Consider the following 26,814-nt stretch of genomic DNA (forward strand, 5'->3'; position numbering starts at 1 on the left):
CAATGAATTGGCTCTTCGAAGCAGGTGGCCAAAGTATTGGAACTTCAGCTTCAGCATCAGTCCTTCCAATGAATATTCAGGGTTGATTTCCTTTAGGTGAACTGATTGGATCTCCTTGCAGTCCAGGGCACTCTCAAAAGTCTTCTCCAACACCACAGTTCAAAAGCATCGCTTCTTTGGTGCTCAGCCTTCTTTATCGTCAGACTTTCACAGCTGTACATTACTAATGGAAAAACCATAGGTTTGACTATATGACCTTTGTTGGCAAAGTGATGTGTCTGCTTTTTAATACACTGTCTAGGTTTGTCATAGCATTTCTTCCAGGAAGGAAGCATTTATTAATTTCATGTATCTGTTTCATGTATCTGTATTTCCACTATCAATGTGTGAGTGTTCCAGTTTCCCTGCATGCATCCTAGTCAGTGAATGGTATTGTCGTGATTTATAAATTTTTTCATTCTGATAGATGTGCAGTGATCACTCATTGTGGTTTTAATTTGCATTTTCTTAATGGCTAGTGATATTTTGAATGTGTCTACATAGGAGGTTTTGTCAGATACATGGGTTTGAAGTATTTTCTCCTGTGGTCTGTCATGTCCTGTTCTCTTAACGCTTCCTTTGTGGAGCACAAATGTTTAATTTTGATGCAACCAGTTTATCCACTTTTTTCTGTATGGATAGTGCATTTGGTGTCATGTCTATGAGCTCATTGTCCAAGTCAGAAAGATTTTCTCCTGTTTTTGTCCAGAAATTTTACAGTTTTATGTTTTATATTTAGATCCATGATCCATTTTGTTAATTTTTTTTTTATCAGGTGTGAGGTTTGTGTTGAGATTTTTATTCCATTTGAATGGTCAGGTTTTTTTTTTAACATCAGTTGTTGGGAACACTATTCTTTCTCTTTTGCACTTTTTCAGAAATCAGTTGATGACATATTTGTAGGTCTGTCTCTGGACTTTTTATTCTAGTCTATTGGTCTGTGTTGTGGTCCACACACTCTTGATTACTGTAGCTTTATAATCAGTCTTAAAATTGCTTAGTATAACTCTTCCTTCCATTACTTTTATTTTTAAAAATTATTTTAGCTATTTTAATTCCTTTGCTTTTCCTTTAAATTTTATAATTGGCTTGTCTATAGCTATAAAAAATCCTACTTGAATTTTTTTAAATGAAATAATTTTTATTTTAAAAAATTAACTCACATTATTATACACAGTCAATCCAAAATCAGAGCTGATTCAGATAGAATCAAAGGGTGTCAGTAAAGGTAAGTTCCTTCACAATAACGTCCCTTGGTCCCCTTATACTGGAGCAGCCTGCCTAGAGGTCTTCTGTGGACCTTTCTTGAGATGGGGCTTTCCTAGACTTAATAGGAGAACCAGATCTTTTGTCTCCTGTCTCAGATGTCACTGGACTAGATAAATGTCCTTGCTCCCCACCTGTCTCCTCCTTTACTCTATTTTCTGCTTCCTTCATGTTGAGAAAGGTTTCAGTACCCCCTATGGCTCTGAAATAGATATGCAGAATGGTGATTCTGCTTTTTTTAAAAAAACACTGATAAAATATACATAACATAGTATTATTTTAATTGTTTCTAAGTGTATGGTTCAGTGGCCATCAGTCCATTCACAATATATTAAGAGCAGCTCAATACTTTTTCATTCCTTGCTGCTTATGTGGAAACATTTAGGTGAATTCACCAAATACTTTGGTTCTTTACAACTCCTCTAAAATGGGGTAGACTCAGTGTTATAGCTACCCAAGAGGGAGCCAGAGATACATGAATAAGCCAAAGGTGTTCCGTGTCCACCTTACACTAGTCAACTTACAGATATTCATGTTATATCATATCTTTCTTAGATACGATGTCAACTGCTTTCAGGAATCTATCATTTGTAGTGTTTGTATTGGTTTATAGTTAGGACTTGAAGACCCTCCAGCATTGTGCTGAAATTTTAATACGATCATGCTGCCACTTCTTTCCAAAAAAAAAAGCTGCAGGTGCAGATCTTAGTGCTAATAGCAAATATTCAAAGGAGAACTTTGAAGGCTGAAATGGAGAAGGGCCTAGAGGAGTAGAGAGTTAGGGTTTACCTCACCCCAAGCAAGTCAGGGTGCTAGTGGTAAAGAGCCCACCTGCCAATGCAGGAGACATGAGAGACATGGGTTCATTCCCTGGGTCAAGAAGATCCCCTGGAGGAGGAAATGGCAACCCACTCCAGTGTTCTTGCTTGGAGAATCCCATGGACAGAGGAGACTGGTGGGCTACAGTCCACAGGGTCGCACAGAGTCAGACACGACTGAAACGACTGAGCATCCACTCAACACAGATGACCCAAATGTCGATCAGTCTGTAAGTAGATAAGCAGAGGTTGGTACATATGTCTAATGGAATACCCCTCAGCAGTGAAAAGAAAGAAACTGCTGATACACACAGTAATGTAGATGAATCTCACAGAAGTGCTGAGTTAATGAAATAGGACACAGAAGACAACATGTTCTGTGACTCTATTTGCATGATACTGAAGAAGAGGCAAAATACAGGAAGAGAAAAAAGATGCATTATTTATTCGCAGTGATTCCCAAGGGCGCTCTCTGGTGTGATGCAAGCATTCTGTGTCCTGAATGTGGTGATATGATTGTATAACGTTTGTCAAAACACAGAGCTCTATATCTAAAATGGGCTAATTTTCCTGTCTGTGCTTGTGCCTCAAGAGTTTAAAAAATAATATTAAGTTTCTCCTTATGCAGAGTATTGCACTCTACATACTTGGTGACGAAACCTCTCTTTCTGATGAATCCTCACAGTATTTATCCAGAATAAGTATAGGTAAGTCAGTCAAACATTAGGATTCCCCAGACAAATTTTTATAGATGTCGGTATCAGAGTTGAAATAAAAAAATTAAAACTTTTCTGAGTGTACTTCAGGTGCTGTGTCTCGCTTCGTTTTAGAGGTGACAAAATCACATAGTTCTAGTCTTGAGTCCACAACTGACTTTCAGAGACCAAGATTACTTAAAATCTGACAAACTGCATTTTCAATATGTCTGAAAAGGGCTGTTTTAGCCCTAGGGAAATGATTATACTTTCCAACCTGCCAGAGTACTGCTTGTTTTATTGTTTTCTAGGAGTTCTTTATCTGTAATTTTTCTTTCCAAATGTCTTCTATATGTTGCATGCTTTCTTTACCAGGATAACTATCAAAATAAAGTTTTGTTCTGTTTTAGCCCCCCAGAAGCCACAAGCAGAACAACAGGAGAGCAGGTGACTTTTATTCAGCTTGTGCTTTTACACTGTTTCATGACTTCATGTTTAATGACCTCATGTTTGTTCTCTTGCAGGTTTAGTTTCAAGCATTCTACATCAGTTTCTAGCCTAGGTGAGAGATTAGTTGTCTGGATGACTAATGTAGGTAAGGTCATCTTTGTTACCTTTCATGTGTCTTTGAAATCCTTTCCTTGGACTGCTCCTTCCTAACCAGGCCCTGTATCCTCAGAGCTTGCTAGAGCTGGGAGGCTTGAGAAGGCAGGGCCTCTCTATAGAAGGGTCCCACAGGGTTGAGATGATGGCCCCCTGAGCCACCCTTTCTTTGCCTTACAGTCTCACAGCTTCCTTCTACTAATATCTGGGGTACCAGCCTTTTCTCCTTTGGTGGGTGGAAAATCTTTGTCCTTCCTCTGAGACCAGTAGAGGCTGTGTCTTTGTAGAGTGGCCCCAGAATGGAGAATGCTAGTCACTACACATTCAGATTTGAAGCTGTTAAAATACTCAGATACCAGAAATAATTATTTCTGGCAAAATCTAAAAGTAACGTGTATATATCTTTGAGTATGCTTTTGAATGATACAGGCCAGGGTTTTTATGCTCCGAGAGGCAGATTCACCTGGGACAAGGGAAAGGAAGGCAAAGAGTTTATTCTCTCTTCCTAAAGATTGTGCCTTCGGGTTTTAAGCTGAGTAAGCTACCAAAACTTTGTATAAAAATGAACTAAAATGTTTTAAAAATATTAACACTATGAAAACATAAAAAATGAGGATGTTATAAAATAGTATGTTAGAAAGTAGTGCTTTAATGAATGGTTAATGAAACAAGAGGTTTCTGAATTCTTATTTAGAGAATATTCTAAATGACTTGAGTTTTTCACTCTTCTTTTTTGTTATGCTTCCTTGAAAATTCCAATAATTGTCATGTAGTATTACCAATAAGATACTTATGCTGAAAAATATTGGATGAGTTCTATTCATTTGTATATTACATAGTATTTAGTGTTAAGTGTCATTCTCAAATAAGGTAACATTTTTACCTCTGTAATTAACCAATTTTCTATGTTAATAAATATGTAAAATATAAAATTTAGAAAATCATTTCAGAAAAAATTAACCTGAGGCTGTGAAAAATTTTTAAATGAAATATGGTATACATAAAAGAGAGTGTATGAAATGTGTTCAGAGAATAGTAAAATGAACATTGATGTCCTGGTCACCCACTATTAGAAATACAGCATTGTCAGTGTAGTAGAAAGCCTTGTGGATCTAGTCCTTTATATCCTTCTCTCACACACCTTACTGCTACAGGTAACCATTGATGCAACACCCATCCTAAATTTTGTGTTACCATCTGTCATTTTTTTTTTAATCACCTTCGTATATTACTTAGTGTTATATGTTTTTTAACTTTATGTAACTCAGGGTAGATATAAGTATGTTTTTTACTACCTTATTTTCCTCAATATTATTTACAGAGTCATCCATGTTGGCTCACGTAGCAGAAAGGCATTCATTCATTTTCACTGCTATGTAATCACAACTTATTTATCCATTCTGTTGATGATGGAAACTGGACTCTTTCCTCCCTTACCATTTTTTGCATAATGAACGATTGCTAATGAATATTTTACTGCTTATGTCCTTGTTCCACGTGCAGAAATTTCTGTGTAGCTACTGACAGACTGTAGGGGTGAACCTGACTATACACGCTGTGTTTTCTAAGGTGGTTGGACCCGTGTACACCACCATCCTCTGGAAGAGAATTACTGTTGCTCTATGTAGTTGCCAACACTTGGTGTTGATTGACTCTAATATATGTCTGTCAAATGAGTATGAATTTTCATTTCCTAGTGGTTTTAATTTGCATCTCCCTGATCACTCATTGGACAGAGCATCTTTTCGTATGTTTATTGACCATTTGTGTTTCCTCTTAGGGAATTGTCTTTTTGTCCTTTGATTTTCCTATTGGATTGTTTGTGCTTTTTTTCTTAAAGATTTTAGGAATTTTTCCCCCCCCTAAAGAAAATTGATGTCAGGATGCTGGTCTGGTAGCAGAATGAATCCAATTGGTTTCTTGCTATTTGTTAGGGTAGAGTTTACTAACTTCATTTGGAGGATTGGGATAGTGGTTAAGTCTGACCGAAGAATTTTCTCTCTTCCTTCCGTCACAAGGTTTCACTTTAAGAGACTTGGAAACGCTTCCCTTTGGAATAGCTCTTCCCATCCGAGATGCGATTTATCACTGTCGGGAGCAGCCTGCTTCAGACTGGCCGGAAGCTGTCTGCCTCTTGATTGGACGTCAGGATCTTTCCAAGCAGGCCTGTGAAGGAAACTTGCCCAAAGGAAAATCTGTGAGTATCACCATATAAAGTCCATGTTCAGTTTTAGCCTCAGTAGAATTAAGAGTAGAGCTGTCCTCCATTTTCCTTTAAGAATTTTTGCAAGTGTATGTGTCAGATTATCTTTTGTATTATATGCTAGATAGATATGCCTTAAAATAGGATAAATTTTATTCATTGTAAATTGAACATGGAAATAGATTTTGTGAATGCTCTGTCTTACCTTTCTTTGCCTCAAGTCAGGACAAGTGTTGAGTCAACAGACAGCTGCCATGACTGCTTCCCTGCTTGTGCCACGTTAGTAATTAACTGCTGCTGCTGTTTGTTTAGCTGGCGGCCCCATGGACGGTAGCCTGCCAGGCTCGTCTGTCCATGGGATTCTCCAGGCAAGGATGCTGGAGTGGGTTGCCATTTCCTCCTCCAGGGGTTTGTCCCGACCCAGTGATTGAATCTGCATCTCATGCATTGGCTGGCAGATTCTTTACCACTGAACTGCCAGGGAAGCCCACATCTGTCTTTTAATCTGCACTTAAGTAAGAAGTTTTAGGTGACCTCCAACTAATAAAAATAAATGGGAAAAAAAAAAAAAGAAGTTTTAAGTGAATTAGTGTTTGTCTTTATTTTAAACAGAGAACCGAAATTTTTTTGTTAATAATATGATTATCTTTCTCTCAACCAAGATTAAGTCATTAGCATTTAGACCTCTTTTGTTACTATGAATGAGACCATCATTAGCCTTAAAGCCAAATGATACTGATAATCGTTCATCTGTATTTATATGTCCTTTTAAGTAATTCTGGCTAAATTCAGTTTGTTCAGTTACTTGAGGTTACATTTTGTAACTTGTCTCAAATTTAATTTATCAGCTATTTGGGTCTAAATTTTATTGCTGACTGACCAATTGGAATATAGTTTCTTTTAAAATTAGATATACCATATAAATTATAATAAATTTTTAGCAACTAAAGTCAGACTGATTTTTAGTCATATCTTCCAGTATTATTTTTTCTGGTTAATGTTGCTTTCACATTAAATGTTGCAAGATTTTAGCCTTTCATCTAGGAGTTAATCTTTTGTGAAAGGAGTAGAAAACTGTGAGAAAACAAGATTTCTGCTATATCTTCTGTTTTGAAGTCTGATTGAATCATTTGGCCTGGGAAGGTAAAGCACATGCTAAGCTTATGAGGACAGAATGATAAGCGGCAATTAACTCTCCTCACTTGTTTTGCTGCATTTAATTCCTTTCCTTTTTTTTTTTTCCCCTTTCCTTTTAAGATACATACTTGGAACATACTTAGAACAAAAAATGAAAAGTGAAAACCAACCATGATCCATTCTGTTTAAAGCACAGAAGTGAGAAAGTGTTAGTCTGACCTCCTCCAGCCCTTGGTTGATACCTTCCCCAGTTGTTTTCTTCTGCTTCTAATTAAAACAGTATTTAAATTGGTGTTGGTTCTTTAGTAACATTGTGTGGAGTTAATCTTCTGTTGCCAGTAATTTGTTTTCTCTTCAGAATATTTAGAATATAGTTAGATTTTTATAATTTATTTAGAATATTCCTTTCTGTGGGATCAGACTCCTGACTGTTATTCTAAGTTGAAAACTTTCCCCTTGGCTGAGTGAAGAATGTTTAAGTAGGCAATGCAATTAAAAAAAGATTTCTAGGTAGGAGTCCTATATGACCTGGGAACCTAAGTCAGGCTTGCTTTGGCATATACATTTTGTTTGCATTGATGTAGGCTTGGTACCTCATCCTGTGCATCCTTATGTTCAACAAATGTGTGTTGGCTGGTTTTTAAGTTAGTATTACAACCAAGTCTGTTACTCAGGTGCTCTCATCAGATGTTCCTTCAGGAACAGAAACAGAGGAGGAGGATGATGGCATGAATGACATGAATCAGGAGGTGATGTCGTTAATATGGAGTGAAGACTTACGGGTGCAGGACGTGCGAAGGCTTCTCCAGAGTGCACATCCCGTCCGCGTCAATGTGGTGCAGTACCCAGAGCTCAGTGACCACGAGTTCATTGAGGAAAAAGAGAACAGGTAAAGGCAAATATCACCGCTGGGATTTAAGTGAAAAATGACTGATTGTGCAGCTGGAAGAATAGGCATGGCTGTAGCATTCATTCACACCTCACAGGGCTGCTCAGGAATCAAGTGGGTCGTTTCTACATAGCGCTTAGAGCACCGCTGAGTACACAGTAGAGCTCAGCGCCATCAGTCATTTTTGTTATCTGAGGTCATTGATTTTGTGATGCTGATCTTTTTCTTCCAGCCTTTTCACATTTCTGAAATCAGATTATCTGTCAGTCTGTGGGTGTCTGTAGGTGTTATGGTTTAGTTGGCAGTGCTTTTTCTTTCTTAGTACCTCATGAAATAGTGATGCATCTTAAAATCAACTGCATCTTAAATGGAAGGAGTACACGGGTTTTGTTTTCATTATTTTAATTTTGTGGTTTATGTATTCTGTTTCTGCTAAAAATATTATGGGATGTAGTATTCTGGCCTAATTCTAAATTTCCCTGATTACAAGTTACTGTGGGGCAGTTGTTCTTAAAGAGTCATCTTAGGACAGTGAAGTGTTCCTCCCCAGTGAATGAGAAAAGCAGGTATATGTATGTACAGTAAGGGAGAGAGTATGCTTGTCAGTAGCTTTGTCCGCAGAGAGAGTTTTAGCTTCTTGTTAGCCTCAGAAAGGATATTTCTGTGTCTTCAGATATAGCTTGTAGTACTTCCTGGTTATAAATGCTCCTACTTCCACAATTTCTGTTTGATGCCACTTATTTTAACATAGAAGCCAGTTAAAAAGTAGTGGATTAGTTTAAAAGTATAGCCTGGAAAAGGAAATGGCAACCCACTCTAGTATTCTTGCCTGGAAAATCCCATGGGCAAAAGAGCCTGGCAGGGCTTCAGTCCCAAAAGAGTGAGATACGGTTTAGTGATTAAACAAAAACAGCCTGTAGAAGCCATTTTAACCTTGAACATAGTTGACATATAGTGCTATTAGTTCCATAAATCCTAGCCTTCGAGTAGATGAAATGACTTCAGTGTTTTCTGGAGACACCATGAAATCCACTCACCTCCAAAACAAAGACTTCTTTTTTTTTCTCCTGTGTGCAGACCATGGAGGTGGCACCAGGGCTGTGTTCACAGAAAGGGCGAGAGGAGGCTCCCAGCTAAACTGGTAATAGCACAGTGCGGATACTCAACAAATACTGTGTTTTCCTCTGGGATGGCTAGCATTATTTAAAGTAGAATTTTAGGTTTTTCTTTTTGAATATTTAGGGAGAATTGGCTTGGTTTGTAGAATAGCTGGTTTTAATTCAAAGTGAATATGAAACAGAAGAAGGAATTTGTCTCCTTCTTAGAGTTTCCAGTGGGAGTGCATGCATACTTGGTTGCTCAGTCATATCCAACTATTGGCAACCCTTTGGATTATAAGCCCACCAGGCTCTTCTGTCCATGGGATTCTCCAGGCAGGAATACTGGAGTGGGTTGCCATTTCCTCCTCCAGGGGATCTTCCCGATCCAGGGATTGAACCTGCCTCTCCTTCACTGGCAGGAGGATTCTTTGCCTGCTAAGCCATAGAGGAAGCCCTCTAATGGGAGTCAGAGTATGAAAAAGAATAGCCATGTTTAGGGGATTCACCCCCATCTTTGTATGGATTTACTTTGATGTAGCGTTGTCTTTCACAGCACTGCTGCTTTGAGAATACTCATCACAGATTACATTCCGATTTTTTGTTTGTTAATTTTTTTTCACGTGGCGGCTTTAATTTCAATTGCAGGTTGCTCCAGCTGTGTCAGCGAACGATGGCTCTCCCAGTGGGGCGCGGCATGTTTACCTTGTTCTCCTACCACCCTGTCCCGACAGAACCGCTGCCTGTTCCCAAGCTAAATTTAACTGGTGCGTTAAATTCCGGGTCAGCGAGAGAGGAGCATGGTTAATTGTGTCTTTAGTTCTTTCTGAATTAACAATACTGTGTCTTATGCATGTCATTTTAGAAATTTTACTTACTGATTCATTATTAGTCTCTCTGCCCTTTTTGAGAAAGTAAAAATGTCTCTCATGAACTTGTCACCAATGTGGTACTCTCACAGACCAGCATTTGAGTTAGCTCTTAGGTACAGAAAGCAAATGGTGAATGCAAATGTATTTTCTTTTATGCTGTGTCTTCGTATGTGTGTGTATGTGTGTATATAGACTTTTACAAATAAGACACTGTGCATCCAATTAAAATTTACATTACTTTCAGAACATGTTTCAAACCTCTAGTGAACTGTATAACTTTGTGCAATGTTTAGAATATTTATTTTAAATATTCATCCATGACTTCAGCTATCATAGAACATTAAAAATATACAGAGATTTCAGTATATACAAGTACACAGTATAGATTAGAATCAAAACACTCAAGAAAAGAAATTTATAGAGAGCCTAGCATTATGAAGTTTATGTGCTCTTCAGTAAGTTGACCATATATTTAAATTTAGTGAATATTCTTTTCTGATTCACAGGGTAACTCAAGTGTATAAAATGATGTTTTTTTATGTAGGTATCTTTGAATGCAATTTGGAAGTTTTACTAATAGCGTATAAGTAGATTGCTATATATAGAGACATATATATATATATATAAGAAGTAGAGATAGAGCAAATTTATAAAGGTCTTTGTCTTTTCAAAAATACCATGTTTTCTTAACGTCTAGAGAGAAAGAGAAAAATAGGATGGTACATTTGAAATTAATATCATTGCTATCAATTACGCATTGGAATTATTATTCATGTAGCCCCAGATATTATGGGGCTAAGGGTTTTGAATGCAGCAAAGTGATCTCTGTTCTCAGAAATCAGTGTAACAATTTTGATTTTCTGAATTTTCACTCTCTGCATTTTGCATTTTGTCTGACTAGGGCGGGCCCCTCCTCGGAACACGACAGTGGACTTGAACAGTGGGAATATCGACGTGCCCCCCAACATGACCAGCTGGGCCAGCTTCCACAATGGCGTGGCTGCGGGCCTGAAGATAGCTCCTGCCTCTCAGATCGATTCAGCCTGGATTGTCTACAATAAGCCCAAGCATGCCGAGCTAGCCAATGAGTATGCTGGCTTTCTCATGGCCCTGGGCCTTAACGGGCACCTCACCAAGCTGGCTACTCTCAATATCCACGACTACCTGACCAAAGTGAGAACTCGTGCTGCGGCCCCTGGCCTCGCTGCTCCCCAGGGCTGTGGCAGGAGCTCTGCAGGGTCCTGTTTGCCCTTCTTCAGGCATGCCCCCCGAGTGCATTCTTCTCAGAGCAGGCAGCGAGATCCTTCTGAAGCGTAAATTGCAACAGGTCACTTTGCTGCTCAAGCCGTTTAGTGATCTTCCATTGCTCTTAGTGTGCCTTCTGGGAACCTCTGTGACCCTCCTCACTTCTCCAGCCTACTTTGTGCATTTCTTTCCTTTGCTCTTCACACTCAAACCGTAGAGCTTGACTGTTTTAGCTCCTCTGCAAACCAGACTCTTTCTCGTGGCCTAAAACAAGTGGTTTTTATTATGTTCACATTGTTGTGTATCCATCACTACTGTTAATTTTAGAACATCTTCGTCATCCCATGAAGGAACCCCCCTACCTAGTAGCAGTCAACTGTTCCCCTCTCCCTCCAGCCTGACAAACTGCTCATCTACTTGATGTCTCTGTGGGTTTACCAATATGGACCTTTCATATAAATGAAACCAAACAGTAGGTGGTCTTCTATGGCAGGCTTCTTTTGTTTTCTGTAATGCTGTCAATGTTTGTCCATGTTATGTTAATACCATGCATTAGCTCACCATTCCTTTTTATTGCTGAGTAGATAATCACTGTATGGATAGACTTTATTTTCCCATTCATCGGTTGATGGATATTTGAGTTTGTTCTACTTTTTGACTGTTATGTGTAATACTACTATGAACATTTTGTGTGGATGAATGTTTTCATTTTTCTTCTGTATATTTCTAGGAGTAGAATTGCTGAGTCATTTGGTAACTCTTTAAATTTTTTAAGAATTACCAAACTGTTTTCCAGGGTAGCTGCACTGTTTTATAATCCCACAAGCATTACGTAAGGGTTCCAATTTCTCTCCATTCTTGCCAACACTTGTTATTATCCGTCATTTTAATTTTAGTCACCCTAGTAGGTGTGAAGTAATATTTCATCTTGGTTTTGGTTTGCGTTTATTTCCCTGATGGCTAATGATACTGAACATTTTTATATGTGCTCATTGGTCATTTATATGTTGTCTTTTGAGAAATGTCGGTTTAAATCCTTTGCTTAGTTTTAATTGGTTGAGTTATAAGAGTTCCTTATGTGTACCAGACCATTAACAGGTACATGATTTGCAAAAATTTTCTCCCATTGTGTTGTCTCTTGGGTTGTCTTTTCACTTTCTGGTAGTGTCTTTGAAGCACGAAAGTTTTTAATTTGATGAAATCCAGTTCATCTAGGCTTCCCAGGCAGGCACACTGGTGCCTGCCAGTGTAGGAGATGCAAAAGATGTGGGTTTGATCCCTGGATCGGGGAGATCCCCTGGAGGAGGAAATGGCAACCCGCTCTAGTATTCCTGCCTGCAGAGTCCCACGGCCAGAGGAGCCTGGCGGGCTACAGTCTGTAGGGTCACAAAGAGTCGGACATGTCTTAGCTGCTAAACAGCGGCAACAACAACTCATCTGTTTCTCCTTTGGTTGCTGTGCATTTGGTGTCTTACCTAATCAGTTATTGCTTAACCCAAGGTAACTTGGGTTTATACTTGTTATGTAGATTTGCAGTCGTATTTTTTAAGAGTTTTTTACTTTTAGTTACATCTTGAAGTTAATTTTTATGTCTAATGTAAGGAAAGAAGTCCAGTTTCCTTCTTTTGCAAGTGGCTCTACAGTTGTTACAGCACCTTTTTATGAAAAAACTCTTCCCATTGAAATGTCTTGACATGCTTGTCATCAACCGAGCATCATTATTTTTGAATCATCTTGGCATTATCTGCATGTATTCCCTCACCTGACATCATTTTCTCTTACTTTCTAAATCTCAGTGACACCCCTCCCCCAACTTTTGCCACCTTTCCTGGCTAACTTGTACTCATTCTGTTGTAAGTTTACTTTTTGGAGATGTCTAATGATACCCCGGTTCCTCTTAATCTAAATTAGGCTCTGTTAGAAATAGACTCACAGACACAGAGAACAGACTTGTGGTTGCCAAGGGGGAAAGGGGGAAGGAGAGAGATGGATGGGAGGTTTGTGGTCAGTAGATGCAAACTGTTACATTTAGAAGATAAACAACACGGTCCTACTGTATAGCACAGGGAACTATATCCAGTCTTCTGACGTGAGCCATAATGGAAAAGAATATAAAAAAAGAATGTACACATGTGTATAACTGAGTTACTTTGCGGTACAGCAGAGATTAGGCACAACACTGAATCAACTGTACTTCAATTAAAATAAATTAGGGTCTGTTAAAATATTCATGTAATCTTTATCTTTTTCATTCAGTGAGTTTTTAATAATATATATTTGTTAGCTTAACACATTTTCTCCCCCAGGGGCACTAACTTCATGAGAGCAGGGACCATTTCTGTTTACTTTGCTTGTGTATTCTTGGAGCCTGTCACTGTGCTTGTCACATAAAAGTACTTAAAAGTACTGGAAGGAAGTATTTTGCGAAAGTTGCATATTTGTTTTGGTAGTGACTTAAGTCACTGTTCCCTTTTCTGTCTTAGGGTCATGAGATGACAAGTATTGGACTCCTTCTTGGTGTGGCTGCTGCTAAACTAGGCACCATGGATATGTCAGTTACCCGGCTTCTTAGCATCCACATTCCTGCTCTCCTGCCCCCAACGTCCACGGAGCTTGATGTTCCTCACAATGTCCAGGTGGCTGCAGTGGTTGGCATCGGCCTTGTGTATCAAGGGACAGCTCACAGGCATACCGCAGAGGTCCTGTTGGCTGAAATAGGTATGACTTTAATAGCGCTAATGGTTTTGTAAGTGTTTATTTCCCATTCCACAGGAGCCAAAGTAAAATGATAGTAAGATTATAGAAAGGAAGGAAAAAATAGTACCTTTTGTAAGCATAGAATGAGCTACACTAATAAAGAAAAAATTATAGATAGTGTTTTCCAAGGCTGATGTTACTCTGCAGGTTATTAGTCTGCATGCTTACTGTTTGCCAGCCCATTACTGAGCTCACGTGGCCCCATTTAATGAGGTGGCCTGTGGTCTGTTTTTTTGGAAGGGGGTTGTGCCATGCGGCTTGAGGGATCTCAGTTCCCTGACTAGGGATTGAACCCAGGACCCCAGTAGTGGAAGCACAAAGTCCTAACCTCTGGACCGCCCTGGAATTCCCGCCTATGGTCTTAATCATATGTGAGCATGCTGTTTATCCTGCTGTATCTTTGCCAGGCATTGTCCAGCAGTGGTCTGCACTTACAAATTCAAAGTTGATTTGATCCCTGAAAGCACAGTGTTTATTCTCTTGGACAACAGCACTTCTAACAGAATGGGAGTGATTGACGCCTCCTTTTCTCCTTTATGTACTAGTGTGTATGTTAGTGATGAAACTTAGTTGTTGTGTTTTCAGCTGAGTCTCCATTTTTTGGAAATGTGTCTTTGATGTTGTCATCTTTTTCTGACAAATGGAGATGCTCTTAGCATTATTAGTGCATTCAGTAGTTTAGATATGTACTTACATATATCGTTCTGCCCTGTTCAGGATCTTTCTATATGTATTTCAGGATTGCCACAAAATTGGCCTGGGCCTGTTGGCTTCAGGCTCTAGATCTATGGGTCTGATGCTCAGACTCTGCTCGAAATAACTTTTTCTGGGATCCAGACTGGAGGGTGTGCTGCTTTTATGGTGATGACAGAAGGGCAAGTGGGAGAACCAAATAATCGAGGCATGTTTTGCACCTTTGCTTATATTATGCCAGCCAGGCTCCTAGGTCAAAGCCGGTCATGAGTGTTCATGTACACTGGGAGACTCTATCAGTAGAGTGTATGTTTATATAAGAGCACTGTAGGGCAGGAACGAGTTGGGATCAACAATGTAGTCTACTATCAGTTTAGTTCAGTTGCTCAGTTGTGTCCGACTCATTGTGTCCGATACTGTCTAGGTTGGTCATAACTTTTCTTCCAAGGAGCAAGCGTCTTTTAATTTCATGGCAGCAGTCACCATCTGCAGTGATTTTGGAGCCCCAAAAAACTCTGTCATGGTTTCCATTGTTTCCCCATCTATTTGCCATGAAGTGATGGGACCAGATACCATGATCTTAGTTTTCTGAATGTTGAGTTTTAAGCCAACATTTTCATTCTCCTCTTTCATTTTCATCAAGAGGCTCTTTAGTTCTTCTTTACTTCCTGCCATAAGAGTGGTGTCATCTGCATATCTGAAGGTTATTGATATTTCTCCCTGCAGTCTTGATTCCAGCTTGTGCTTCATCCAGCCCAATGTTTCTCGTGATGTACTCTGCATATAAGTTAAATAAGCAGGGTGACAGTATACAGCCTTGATGTACTCCTTTCCTTATTTGGAACCAGTCTGTTGTTCCATGTCTGGTTCTAACTGTTGCTTCCTGACCTGCATACAGGTTTCTCAGGAGGCAGGTCAGGTGGTCTGGTGTTCCCATCTCTTTAAGAATTTCCCACAGTTTATTGTGATCCACACAGTCAAAGGCTTTGGCATAGTCAATAAACCAGAAGTAGATGTTTTTCTGGAACTCTCTTGCTTTTTTGATGATCCAGCAGATGTTGGCAGTTTGATCTCTGGTTCCTCTGCCTTTTGTAAATCCGGCTTGAACATCTGAAAGTTCACGGTTCATGTACTGTTGAAGCCTGGTTTGGAGAATTTTGAGCATTACTTTGCTAGTGTGTGAGATGAGTGCAATTGTGCGGTAGTTTGAGCATTCTTTGGCATTGCCTTTCTTTGGGATTGGAATGAAAACTGACCTTTTCCAATCCTGTGGGCACTGCTGAGTTTTCCAAATTTGCTGGCACTTCAGTGCATCATTCAACTGGAATTCCATCACCTCCATTAGCTTTGTTCATAATGATGCTTCTAAGACCCACTTGACTTTGCATTCCAGGATGTCTGGCTCTAGGTGGGTGATCACACCATCATGATAATCTGGGTTGTGAAGATTTTTTTTGTACAATTCTACTGTGTATTTTTGCCACCACTTCTTGATATCTTCTGCTTCTGTTAGGTCCATACCATTTCTGTCCTTTATTGTACCCATCTTTGCATGAAATATTCCCTTGGTATCTTAATTTTCTTGAAGAGATCTTTAGTCTTTCCCATTCTGTTCTTTTCCTCTATTTCTACTATAGTGGTGAAATAAATACAAAACAAAATTTCCTGTTACCAAAATATGTAATAGCTTAAGTGATTGGTCTGAGAAATAGAAGGTCCTCAGGACTGGCTTTAAAAAGTTATTCATCTATGGGGTAGTGTAACGTTCTTTGGCTGTATCATGATGATATCTAATGCTAATATCACACATATCTCACAGCCTTAGCTCTTTCATACTGTGTATAGAAGATTGTATATTACCTGTGAAAGATTCATGTGGATTCATAGGCATATGCTCTTTGTATAATTAGAAGATACCATTTTTGTACTGTCCTTTTCATATATTATTATCATAAATGGCTTTTAAAATTAATTTTATATTGTGTAATAGCTCATTGAGTTGGTGTTCTCTAAACTGCCCAATCATTTTCTTATTTTCAGGAGTTTTAGGTGGTTTTTAATTCTTTGCTGTTAAGCAATAAACATTTGACTGATTGCATGTATATAATTGTTCTCTGAAAAAATTTTTTCTAGGGATGAAATTCTAGGAATGTGAACTTTTTTTTGGATATAATATATATAATATAATGCATTTTGCTTCATTTTAAAGAGGGTGAAGTTAGAATTAAAGGGTACTTTTTAAAAGTATGAATTTTACATCCAGTCAGACTTTTGGCATCAGTACAGAAAAATTCTATCATAGTAGAGGTTAGTATTATATAGATTCATACTAAGTGTCTGGATCTGGAAGTTGGTGATGGACCCAGAAGTCTGGTGTGCTGCAGTCCATGGGGTTGCAAAGAGTTCGACATGACAGAGCAACTGAACTGAACTGCATGGTTAAGAATTAAAATTCTGAAAAACTTGAAGTGTCCTTCCTGTTCATTATCAGTATTTGAACATGTGTTTACCACATCTAATGAATGAATTTGAAAATAGTAAAACAAGAACAAAAGGAAAGAGGAAAGAAATTATAAATTGAAGCTTTTTTGAGCATCCCTCCCCGTTAAAACTTCTTCCTACTTTCTGGTAACTTTTTTTTAGTTTTATTGTAAAGCCCAAGGTTTTGCAGTATTTTAAAGTCATTCCTTTCAAATTGGCAGATGAGAAGAACTGTTTGGGTTTTATTTTGTAGTAAGCCAGCAGTCGTGGACACCATTGGTGAGGACGTCAGATCTTCTCAGTGGGGTTGTATTGAATTCATAGCTCTTACGCAGCTTACTGGAAAGTTAGCTCTAAAGCTTTCACGACGTAGGCTCTGAAGGAGACCAGCCTGACCGTATTGCTTTCTGTTTTGTAGGACGGCCCCCTGGTCCAGAGATGGAGTACTGCACGGACAGAGAGTCGTACTCCTTGGCTGCCGGCCTAGCCCTGGGAATGGTTTGCCTGGGGGTGAGCAGAGTTCCTGCCTTCAGATGCTTCAGTGACAGCATCTGCTTGTCGAGACAGCACCCTTGACTCATTGCTCTGAATGCTGCTCTGCCCTGCTGTGCCTTAGCTGACCCTGATTCTGAGCAGCTCTTTTCTTCTTTTGGGATATTTTTCAAAGTGTCAGATTTGGGAATGGATAGAAATTATAGTGAAGAGTAGGGCTTTCAGATTTCTTGACCCCAGCTTAGATGTAAGTGTTTATGAATGAGCCCTAGGAATGAAATTTCTCAGAAAGATTTCAAGACATAAGATGAAGAAGTGACAGCCCTCTCAGTCAGAAACCAGTGAAAACATGAGTCTGGTGGGAAGCATCAAGAGTCTGTAGAAGTTACTAGAGATAAACCAGAGTTGTCTTTTGGCACCTTGATATCCCAGAAGGTCACCCCGCTAGCAGCTGTTTTGTTAGAGAATGCAGTATCACTCTGACCCATCTTTAACCCCATTCAGGAGACACGGTATAGAATTACTAGAAACATTTCATTAAATGACTATGTCAGCTGGAATGTGGGTTCTTTGATTAACCTCCAATACAGAGTTATACTGAAACTAAATTATATAAAGAAAGCTGTCAGTTAGGTTTTTGACTCTTCACATCTGACACATGAGCTAAGGAGGCAGATGATACAATGAAAACAGCGTCACGCTGAGAATGGGGACCTGAATTCTGGCTCTGACCAGAGTCACATCTCCTAGCTGCCGTGTGGTCTGGTAGTTAAGCAGCTCCCTAGACTGGAGCCAGGCTGCCTTGTTTTAGACCCGCTGCTGCTCCTGAGTAGCTGTGTGACCTTGGGTGTGATCTCTCTGTGCCTCCCTTTCCTCACCTGGAAAACAGTGGCTGTTTGATAGGCTTGTCCTCATGTTAGGTAAGGTAACCCATGTTCAGTGCACAGAATCGCACCTAGAGGAGAGTTAAGTGTTCAGAAAGTTATATTTATTACTGTGCTTATCATTGCTGGAATAGTTCATAGGCACAATAATGAAACGATTGAGATGTTCATAGTTCAGGTTTCATTTACCTACCTGACAATTTCTTTAACTGTTAGTGAAATTAAGTATATTTTGAAGCTTGTGTGTATCTTATGAAATGAAAGTATTAATTTGCATGTGTATTATATAATTTTTAATGTGAATTATTAGTAAACTGAGTATTAACTCATGAGAAATGTTTAATTGATTAAAAACCCTAGATACCCAGCTTTGAAGCTGTTGGGTTCAGACAGGTCTTTCTCTGTAACATCTCCTTCCACGTCTGTTCCCTTGTTATCCAGCATGGCAGTAACCTGATAGGTATGTCGGACCTCAATGTGCCCGAGCAGCTCTACCAGTACATGGTTGGAGGGCACAGGCGCTTTCAAGCTGGGATGCACAGAGAGAAACACAAGTCACCGAGTTACCAGATCAAGGTAGGTGCAGATAAGCAATAGATCAGAGTTCTGGAGACTAAGGAATTACTTTAAAAAACGGTAGTTTTCATATCAGCATTTGTAAATATGTTAATTTTAAGCATGGCTAGCGTTCAGAAGAATTTGAGTAATTCAAAGCTCTTTTACACAAATAAACTTTTTCTTTTGATAGGAAGGAGATACCATAAATGTGGATGTGACTTGTCCAGGTGCCACTCTCGCTTTGGCCATGATCTACTTAAAAACCAATAACAGGTACCGAGTCTGCCCACCAATCCCTTGCCATGACAGTGTCACTGCCTGTCTGACCTCAGTTGATTTTGAATTGCTCCATCGCCTAATTATGTCTTGACTTTTTGCCACCCCATGGACTGTAGCCTGCCAGGCTTCTCTGTCCGTGGGAAGTTTCTGGCAAGAATACTGGAGTGGGTTGCCATTTCCTCCTCCAGGGGATCTTCCTGACCCAGGGATTGAACCCACATCTCTTGCGTCTCCTGCAGGTTCTTTATCACTGAGACACCTGGGAAGCCCCGCTCTGACCTCAGTAGTGACACTAAATTATCTTACTGTGTATACTTCACAGTAAAACTATGTGCTAGATTAGCCTGACTTTAGTGCTCTCAAATTCTGCCAGTTATTTTAATATCTGACAATACGGTTGCCAATTTCTATTCATTTTTATAGTTGATGTCACTGATAAACAATGTCCAAATTCCTTTTCATTAATTTTGCATGTTGTTGTGGGAGCTGATGAAATCAGAAATACTTAGCATTGTTATATTCCTGGTTCCCATCCATAAAAATGGTTTCTGCTTAATTCAAGGGCTTTCTTAACGACCATACCTTCTCCCTTCCCAACCCCAGTAACTAGTGTTGGCACTTGAAAGTAGATGTTTGGCATTTTATTCTTTTACATTTTGCGTAGAAGAGTAAGTTGGGTTTTAAGTCTTTTGATTTAAAAGCACTGTTTGAGATTCAAGAAATTTTTCATTATTGTAAATTCATTTTTTAGACAAACTGAATGTTTGCAAAATTAAGGATTTAAAAGCAGATTTATTCATCTACTGTTTACATGAAAGTATATGTCATTGCCTTCTTGACACTGGAGATATTTCAGTGAATAAAATAAATACTTAGGTTATAGTAAGGCATACATGTGTACCAGATATTACTTTGGAGGATGTGAAGTATTGTGGGGAAAAAATAGAGCAGTAGTTGGAGTGGAAAGAAAATTCCTGAAATCTGTCTTGTGATGCTTGACTGTCTGACTCTCTTCTTGAGCAATAATGCTTTTGTTGGCGTCCACCACCAACAGATCCATTGCAGACTGGCTCCGGGCTCCAGATACCATGTATTTGCTGGACTTTGTGAAGCCAGAATTCCTCTTACTGAGGGTATGGTACTTCGCAGGTTTTCATTTCTCTTAATTTGAGGAGTCTCTATAAAATGTCTCCATAAGCCAGCCTTTACTGTTAATCCATCATGTATGTATATATATAATTTTTAGTATTCTTTTGAATATTCCCAAATATAGCTGTAGGAATTCCTAAGTAAGGTAACCACATTGACAGGTAATACTTGGAATAGCATTTTAACTTTCACATTATTATTCACAGTTCCTAATGAGCAGCAACTCAGTGGGGCTTCATTACTGCTTTATTTTACATTTGCTCATTGTCTTTAGGAACACAGTAATACTACTAAAGGTATAATTAGCGATAGTAATTGTCTGACACAACTACCTCAGAATTTTCCTTTTGACATTTAAATGTATGTTTTTAGCATACGATAGGCTTTAAATTCTGTAGACATTGTTTTCCTTATGGCTTTTCATTTATGGGGCAAGTTTTAAAAACTTTTCTCCAACTCCTCCAAACTTCGGTTGTAATCAACTCAGTTTTAGATTTTTTTGTGATACATCTATTGGGTTGGCCAAAAGCTTCATTTGGATTTTTCTGTAACATCTTATGTAAAAATGTGAATGAACTTTATGGCCAGCCTAGTAAACCTTCAGTTTATTTTAGTGAGTGGCTTAGGTTGATACTATATACTTAGCTTTATTTTGAAAATTTCCATCAGTTGGGAACTAATTCTTAAATTGTTCTGTTACTGGTATTATCATTACAAAATCTGTGAACTTCCCCTGCTGTAATTAATTTTTTTGTATTTCATTTTTAAGACGCTTGCTCGATGCCTGATTTTGTGGGATGATATTTTACCAAATTCCAAGTGGGTTGATAGCAACGTTCCTCAAGTACGTATGTATGATAAATATTATTTTATTTTTAATCATGTAAAATTATGATTTCTTGGGATTTTCTAAAACCCTGTAAAATACTTCTTTTGAAGACAATATTGATGATTATGATATTTCTTCAAAACACAGGAACTTTTGTTTTAAGATTGTATGCTGAGCACAGAGCACAACCTTCCTTAGAAGATTAGAAACCTAAGAAACACTTAGAAACCTAAGTGTTTTTGACATTTTTATTCTGGTTAAGTATGCATTTATCAAAGTTAGTACTTTGTGACAATTTTTTGTCTTGTATATAATAAGTTGTTTTAATTATTTTATGGCATGTTTTAATTATTTTATGGCATATTTACCCAGCAAGCCAAGTAGTTAAAAAAATAAGCAGACTCTTGTAAAAACTCCAAATATTGTAAATATTGTAACTAAATATTGCCCTTTAATTAACTGTCCATGTCCTTGTTACTGTTTTATTTGAAAAATAAATCCTTAAGAGTGTTAGAATGCTCCTCCAATGTTTTAATAAGAAAATTCCAAAATGAAGGTTGAAAGAATGTTATACAAACACTCATACAGCCAGTTGGCTTCTGCAGTTAATATTTTACTGTATAAGCTTGCCTGATGTAGAACTTTTTATTAATGGAGTCACAGTATATACCCTTTTGTATAAGACTTCTTTCATTCAGCATGGTTTTGAGATACTACTGAGTGTGTCAGTAGTTTAGCCTTTGTTGTTAAGTAGTATCCTGTTGTATGAATATACCACAGTTTCTTTTTCCATTCTCTTTTCCTATTAACACCTGGGTTGGTTCTAGGTTTTGGTTATTATCAAGCTACCATAAATATAATTTGTGGACTTATATTTTAATTTCTCTTGAGTGTTTACTTAGGATTGGAACTACTAAGGCATACTGTGGACGGTATATTTAGTTTTCTAAGGACAGGTAAACTTTTCTCCACAGACATTGCACCATTTTACCCTTGTAACAATGGTGTATGAGAATGTTGACTGCTGCCCATCTTGCCAGTGGTGTTAGTCTTTTTAATTTTAGCTCTGCTCTCTAATACATAATGATCTTTTCCTGTAGTTTCATTTTGCATGTTGAGAAAGTTTTCATTTGCTTATTGCTTCTTCATATGTCTTTTTTATAAAGTGTCTATTTATATCTTTTTCCCGTTAAAAAAAATTTTTGTGTGTCTTACTGAGTTGCTAGAATTTTTAATATATTCTGGAAACCTGTCCTTTGTCAAATTAATGTTTTGCAAATGTCCCTCCTAACCTATGGCTTGCCCATTCATTTTCTTAGTAACACTTTTGATGAGCATAAAATTTAAAAAATTTGATAATGCCTAATTTATCAGTTTTTAATTTTATAGTTGATGCTTTTTTGTGTCCTTGGGAAAAAAATTTGACTAACCTGAAGATTTTTTTTTCTAAAGCCCAGTGTTTTGGCTTTTATGTATAATTATGTAATTTACCTCAGTAATTTTGTTTTTGACATGAGGATAAGGGTTAAGCCTTCCATTTTTAAAAAAAAATATAGATATTTAGTTGTGCCAACGCCATTTGTATTCCTTCTTTTCCTTATTGTATTCCTGTGATTCCTCTGTCAAAAATCAGATGACTATTGTATTTTATATCATTTCTACAGATTGCATAGTTTCTATGAATTTATCTTTATGTTCACTTACTCTTTTTCAAGCATTTCATTTTCCTATTTAAGTCCATTAAGTGAATTTAAAATTTTCATTTCTGTACTTTGCTGTTGTAAAATTTGCATTTTTCCTTTTTAAGTAATTTCTACTTTTTTCTTTTTTTAATATAACTTTTTTTTGAAGTTTAATACTTTTTCTGATGAGATTTTCTATCTTTTCATTAATTATGAGCATATTATCCTTCCAGTTAGAAAAGCTGCTTTAAAATCCTTCTCTTCTCATGCCAAGAGCATGGTCATTTCAGGATGATTTTCTATGGTCTTTTCTCCTGGAAGTATGTCATGTTTCTTTTTCTTATGTGAAGTAATTTTGATTTGTGTCTGAGACATTGTACATTTTTTTTTTAAACCCATGTATTTGGAAATTAAATGTCCACTTTTAAATGATGGCTGTATCTAAGAAGCCATGACAAGGAAAATTAGAAAATATTTGTAACAGAGTAAAAACGTGCATGTTGCTTTTTGAAGACTCGAGTGTCTGTTGTATTCCTCTGTGGAGTGTTGATACATACGTACATACATGCATACTTATCTTTATGTGTGTGTATACATAAATACATATACACACACACACAAATCATTTTGCTTTAAAGCAGCAGTTAATTTACTTGGAATCAAATGTCAAACCCTGTTTCTTGAGTGCCAGTTCTAATGTCAGTTGAGTTCTTTAATTCTGTGGGGGCTGGGTCTGCCCTGGTCACATGATTCGTGGGTTAAGCAGACATTTAACTCCTTGCATATTTAGATGTCAGAAGTAGCAGTTCTTCTGGTAAGTATGCTTTTAAATGTACATTGTAAGATGAAATTATACTTTTTCTTCTATTCCTTCATTCAGCATGTTTGTCAATCCTTTGCAAATGCAAGACAGCATCCTAAATTCTATGCTACATTTAAGATGCATCTGGCATGTAGACTGATTTTGAGAAGACTTTATTACTATGTTTAGTTTTGTTTAGTTTTTTTAGTTTTCAAAGTGAGGTTAAACATGTAGACAAATAACTATTTTCAAATGGAAAGTGAAAATTCATGTAAGTTCTTTTTTTATGTAACTTCTTTTTTAAAAATTTTGTGGAAATGTAGTCCTTGGACTTTAATATAGTTATCTCTCTGACATTCCTTTTACTTGAGACTTAATAATTTTAAATTTGGTCTTTATTGTATTAGGGTTGCCCAGTGGGGTATATATCGAGTTCGCAGCTCTGTTGGTTGATATGCCTCCCTCTCCTTTCTCCTGGCTCCCACCCAGTTATCTCATTGATTCTGTAGCTGGGCCACTTGTAGGAAGCAACTTCGCATCAAAAATGGGTTAAAAAGGTCACTTTATAAACTGCTTATTTGCTTGAACTTAAGGCATGTATCAAATACAGTAACTAACATCTTCCTAAAAAAGCTTTACTCGGCAGCCTGTTTCTCTTTTTCTTTCTTTCTTTCTTTCTTTTTTCTTCAATGTTGTGTTATTAATTGTTCAAGTATTGCCCCAGTGTATGGGTGGGAACGATGTACTGCTTTGGATTATTGTATGTCAGGACTCCTCAAGGCCAGCTACCGGATCTTTTCCATCTTTCATTTCTAGCAACTTGCACACAGTAGCTAGAACTCAGTACCTCACCATTATGTTGAGAGAGGACAGACTGGTCCAAAACCACCCTTGCTAGTAAGAGGTGGGGCAAAACTGAAACCAGCTGTTAGGCCTTCAGAGCTTGAGTTTTTTTTTTTTTTTTTTTTTCACTATTTATTTATATTTATTTTGTTGCGCTGGGTCTCGGTTGCAGCGTGCGGGATCTTCGGTCTTTGTGTTGTGGCATGCAGGATCTCCATTTGTGGTGTGCAAACTCTTAGTTGCAGCATGTGGGATCCAGTTCCCCTACTAGGGGTCAAACCTGGGCCCCTTTTGCACCGGGAGTGTGGAGTCTTAGCCACTGAACACCAGGAGAGTCCTGAGAGCTCAGGATTTTTGTCTTAGACTTCCCTAGGGGTCCAGTGGCTAAGACGCCACGCTCCCAGGGCAGGGGGCCCGGGTTTGATCCCTGGTCAGGGAAATAGATCCCACATGCTGCAACTGAAAGATCCTATATGCCACAACTAAGACTTGGCACAGCCAAATAAAGATAGGTTAGGGGAAAAAACGAGCAGTGTGGTGGTCTTTTCTTGTTCGTTCCTGTGCGCCTCAGCCTGCTTATAAGTGATTACATGTTTCCCTTTGATTTCTCCTTACATTTCTTACTATTTTTTTTAAACTTATGAGGCTGTAGAAAAGACAACAAGGGCTAGGCTGTTCCCTGCCTCCCACACACAGTTATTATAACTCAAGTTTTTATTGATGCTTTTAAGTGGTTTATGATCAAGTGTGATCATGTGATAAGAATGGTACAGATCTATAATAATGATAATAATAGGAGCTAACACAAAGAATATGTGCCAGGTATTAATTTTAAGAGCTTTGAGTAGGTTAAGTCTTCTAATTCGCACAGAAATCTAGAAGGTAGGAATATAATTTTTGCTTGTTTTGCAGATGTGGTCCCAGGGCTAATGTGTGGCCCTGCTTCGATTAGAGCCTAGGCCTTTTAAGTGCCAGGCTATATGCTTTTGAAGATAAAAAGGAACTTGTAACTGCCTGCTTTCAAAATAGAAATATTTGATTCCTCTATGATATTATTGCTAATTTATATAGTGAATGTTATAATTAGGTTATCCATGTATATATTAACTGCTTACTTTGGAGTTATATCAGTTTTTCAGAATGTCATTCAATTTCTAAGTAGATACATTCCAAGTTAAAAATAAAGACAAGAGGAAGAAAGATGGAAGTAGTTATCAACCTGTATTACATAGCCAACATAGTTGCTTACCTCATTGAGATTATGAAAGGGAGAAGGTATTTCAAGGTTTTTTCTTGATTTGGTGGTGTCCAGTACATAAGAAGATTGTATCATAAGCGACTCTGAATACTTACTGGTTTATTATAGAAAGCATCCTGAAATGTCTTCTAAAAAGAGTCAGGAATAAATAAATCTTCATAGTTTTTCTTCTATGTGCTTGCATTCATAAGTTTTAGAAAATATACAGCTTTATCTTTTTTATTTGGATTTAAGTGAAGAGAAATCAGTTCGTGGTTTTAAAGTTAGATATTCTCTATATTTTTTAAAAAATAAATTCCTGTTCATACTAAAAGAAAAGAGATGGGTTTCTAAACAATAGTTAACAAATTAGCATATTGACAGTTTGGGTGATTAGTATGGTAACTAACCTGATCTTTGGTAGGTAGGTAGGCTTACTGCTGGAAACAGTCATGGGTCAGAAGTGTATGTCTCTGGCTAAGAGTTCTCTCCAGCTGTTTTTTCCTGCTTTCCCGCTGCTTCCCCTCCCTCCTGCCCCAGGTCTCCTCTGTGGCCGTCACCTTTGCATTTCAGTTCACTGGCGTGAAATAGTACTCTGTTATTGCTTCAGAATATATTCAAGTTGTCCAGTTTATATTTGTTCAGTCCTGTTGAGGTATTTGCCCCATCTTAGATCTGAAATTGGATTGCAGTCAGTGTGATTAAAATATAGGCCTTTGAATGAGATGGTTTGGTAAAGCTTACGTAAATATGACCATAAGCAGTATGTTATTATTCAGGTTACTGGATACTTGGAACTTGAATGTTAATATCCAAGTGTTCTGCTTTCTGTCTTGACAGATTATAAGAGAAAATAGTATCTCTCTCAGTGAGATTGAATTGCCTTGCTCAGAGGATTTGAATTTGGAAACTTTGTCGTAAGTCCTGAAATATCTAATATGCATTAGCTATTCCAGTATCTGTCAGATAAATGAGTTGAAATTTATTGTGCAAGAGAAATGCTGGCCTTGATTTGCGTGATTATTCTAAATTCCCCATGTTCCTAACCATGGTTTATCAGATGTTCAGAAGTTTGTTTTATTTCGCTCTCTAGAGCGTAGAATTTTTACCCTCATAAAACAGCGTCAGAGATTTAACTTGTGTATATTCCTTTTTTTATCCTTTTCATTAAAAAATTTCCCAGTGATTGTTAGAAATTATCGTCTTTTGCTGCATATGAGACAGTGCAGGCATGAGGCAGACTTTATCAGCTAGAGCCACATGG

At 37.9% G+C, this 26,814-nt stretch overlaps 1 protein-coding gene across 3 annotated transcripts in view; it reads left to right on the plus strand.

Moving 5' to 3' along the window:
• ANAPC1 (anaphase promoting complex subunit 1) overlaps positions 1-26,814 on the plus strand; it is a 97,256-nt gene that overhangs the window by 40,710 nt on the left and 29,732 nt on the right. For all 3 annotated transcript variants that reach the window (XM_070473993.1, XM_070473983.1, XM_070473998.1), the window contains exons 22-35: positions 2,752-2,830; positions 3,229-3,265; positions 3,343-3,413; positions 5,440-5,618; positions 7,436-7,650; positions 9,396-9,514; positions 10,521-10,792; positions 13,348-13,582; positions 17,214-17,305; positions 18,613-18,747; positions 18,920-19,002; positions 20,063-20,141; positions 20,927-21,001; positions 26,391-26,467. In XM_070473993.1, coding sequence (XP_070330094.1) covers positions 2,752-2,830; positions 3,229-3,265; positions 3,343-3,413; positions 5,440-5,618; positions 7,436-7,650; positions 9,396-9,514; positions 10,521-10,792; positions 13,348-13,582; positions 17,214-17,305; positions 18,613-18,747; positions 18,920-19,002; positions 20,063-20,141; positions 20,927-21,001; positions 26,391-26,467 — 1,748 coding nt within the window. The remainder of the gene's footprint in view (positions 1-2,751; positions 2,831-3,228; positions 3,266-3,342; positions 3,414-5,439; positions 5,619-7,435; positions 7,651-9,395; positions 9,515-10,520; positions 10,793-13,347; positions 13,583-17,213; positions 17,306-18,612; positions 18,748-18,919; positions 19,003-20,062; positions 20,142-20,926; positions 21,002-26,390; positions 26,468-26,814) is intronic.

This window comes from Odocoileus virginianus, chromosome 2, assembly GCF_023699985.2.
Source record: "Odocoileus virginianus isolate 20LAN1187 ecotype Illinois chromosome 2, Ovbor_1.2, whole genome shotgun sequence".
In the NCBI taxonomy this organism is placed as follows: Eukaryota; Metazoa; Chordata; class Mammalia; order Artiodactyla; family Cervidae; genus Odocoileus; species Odocoileus virginianus.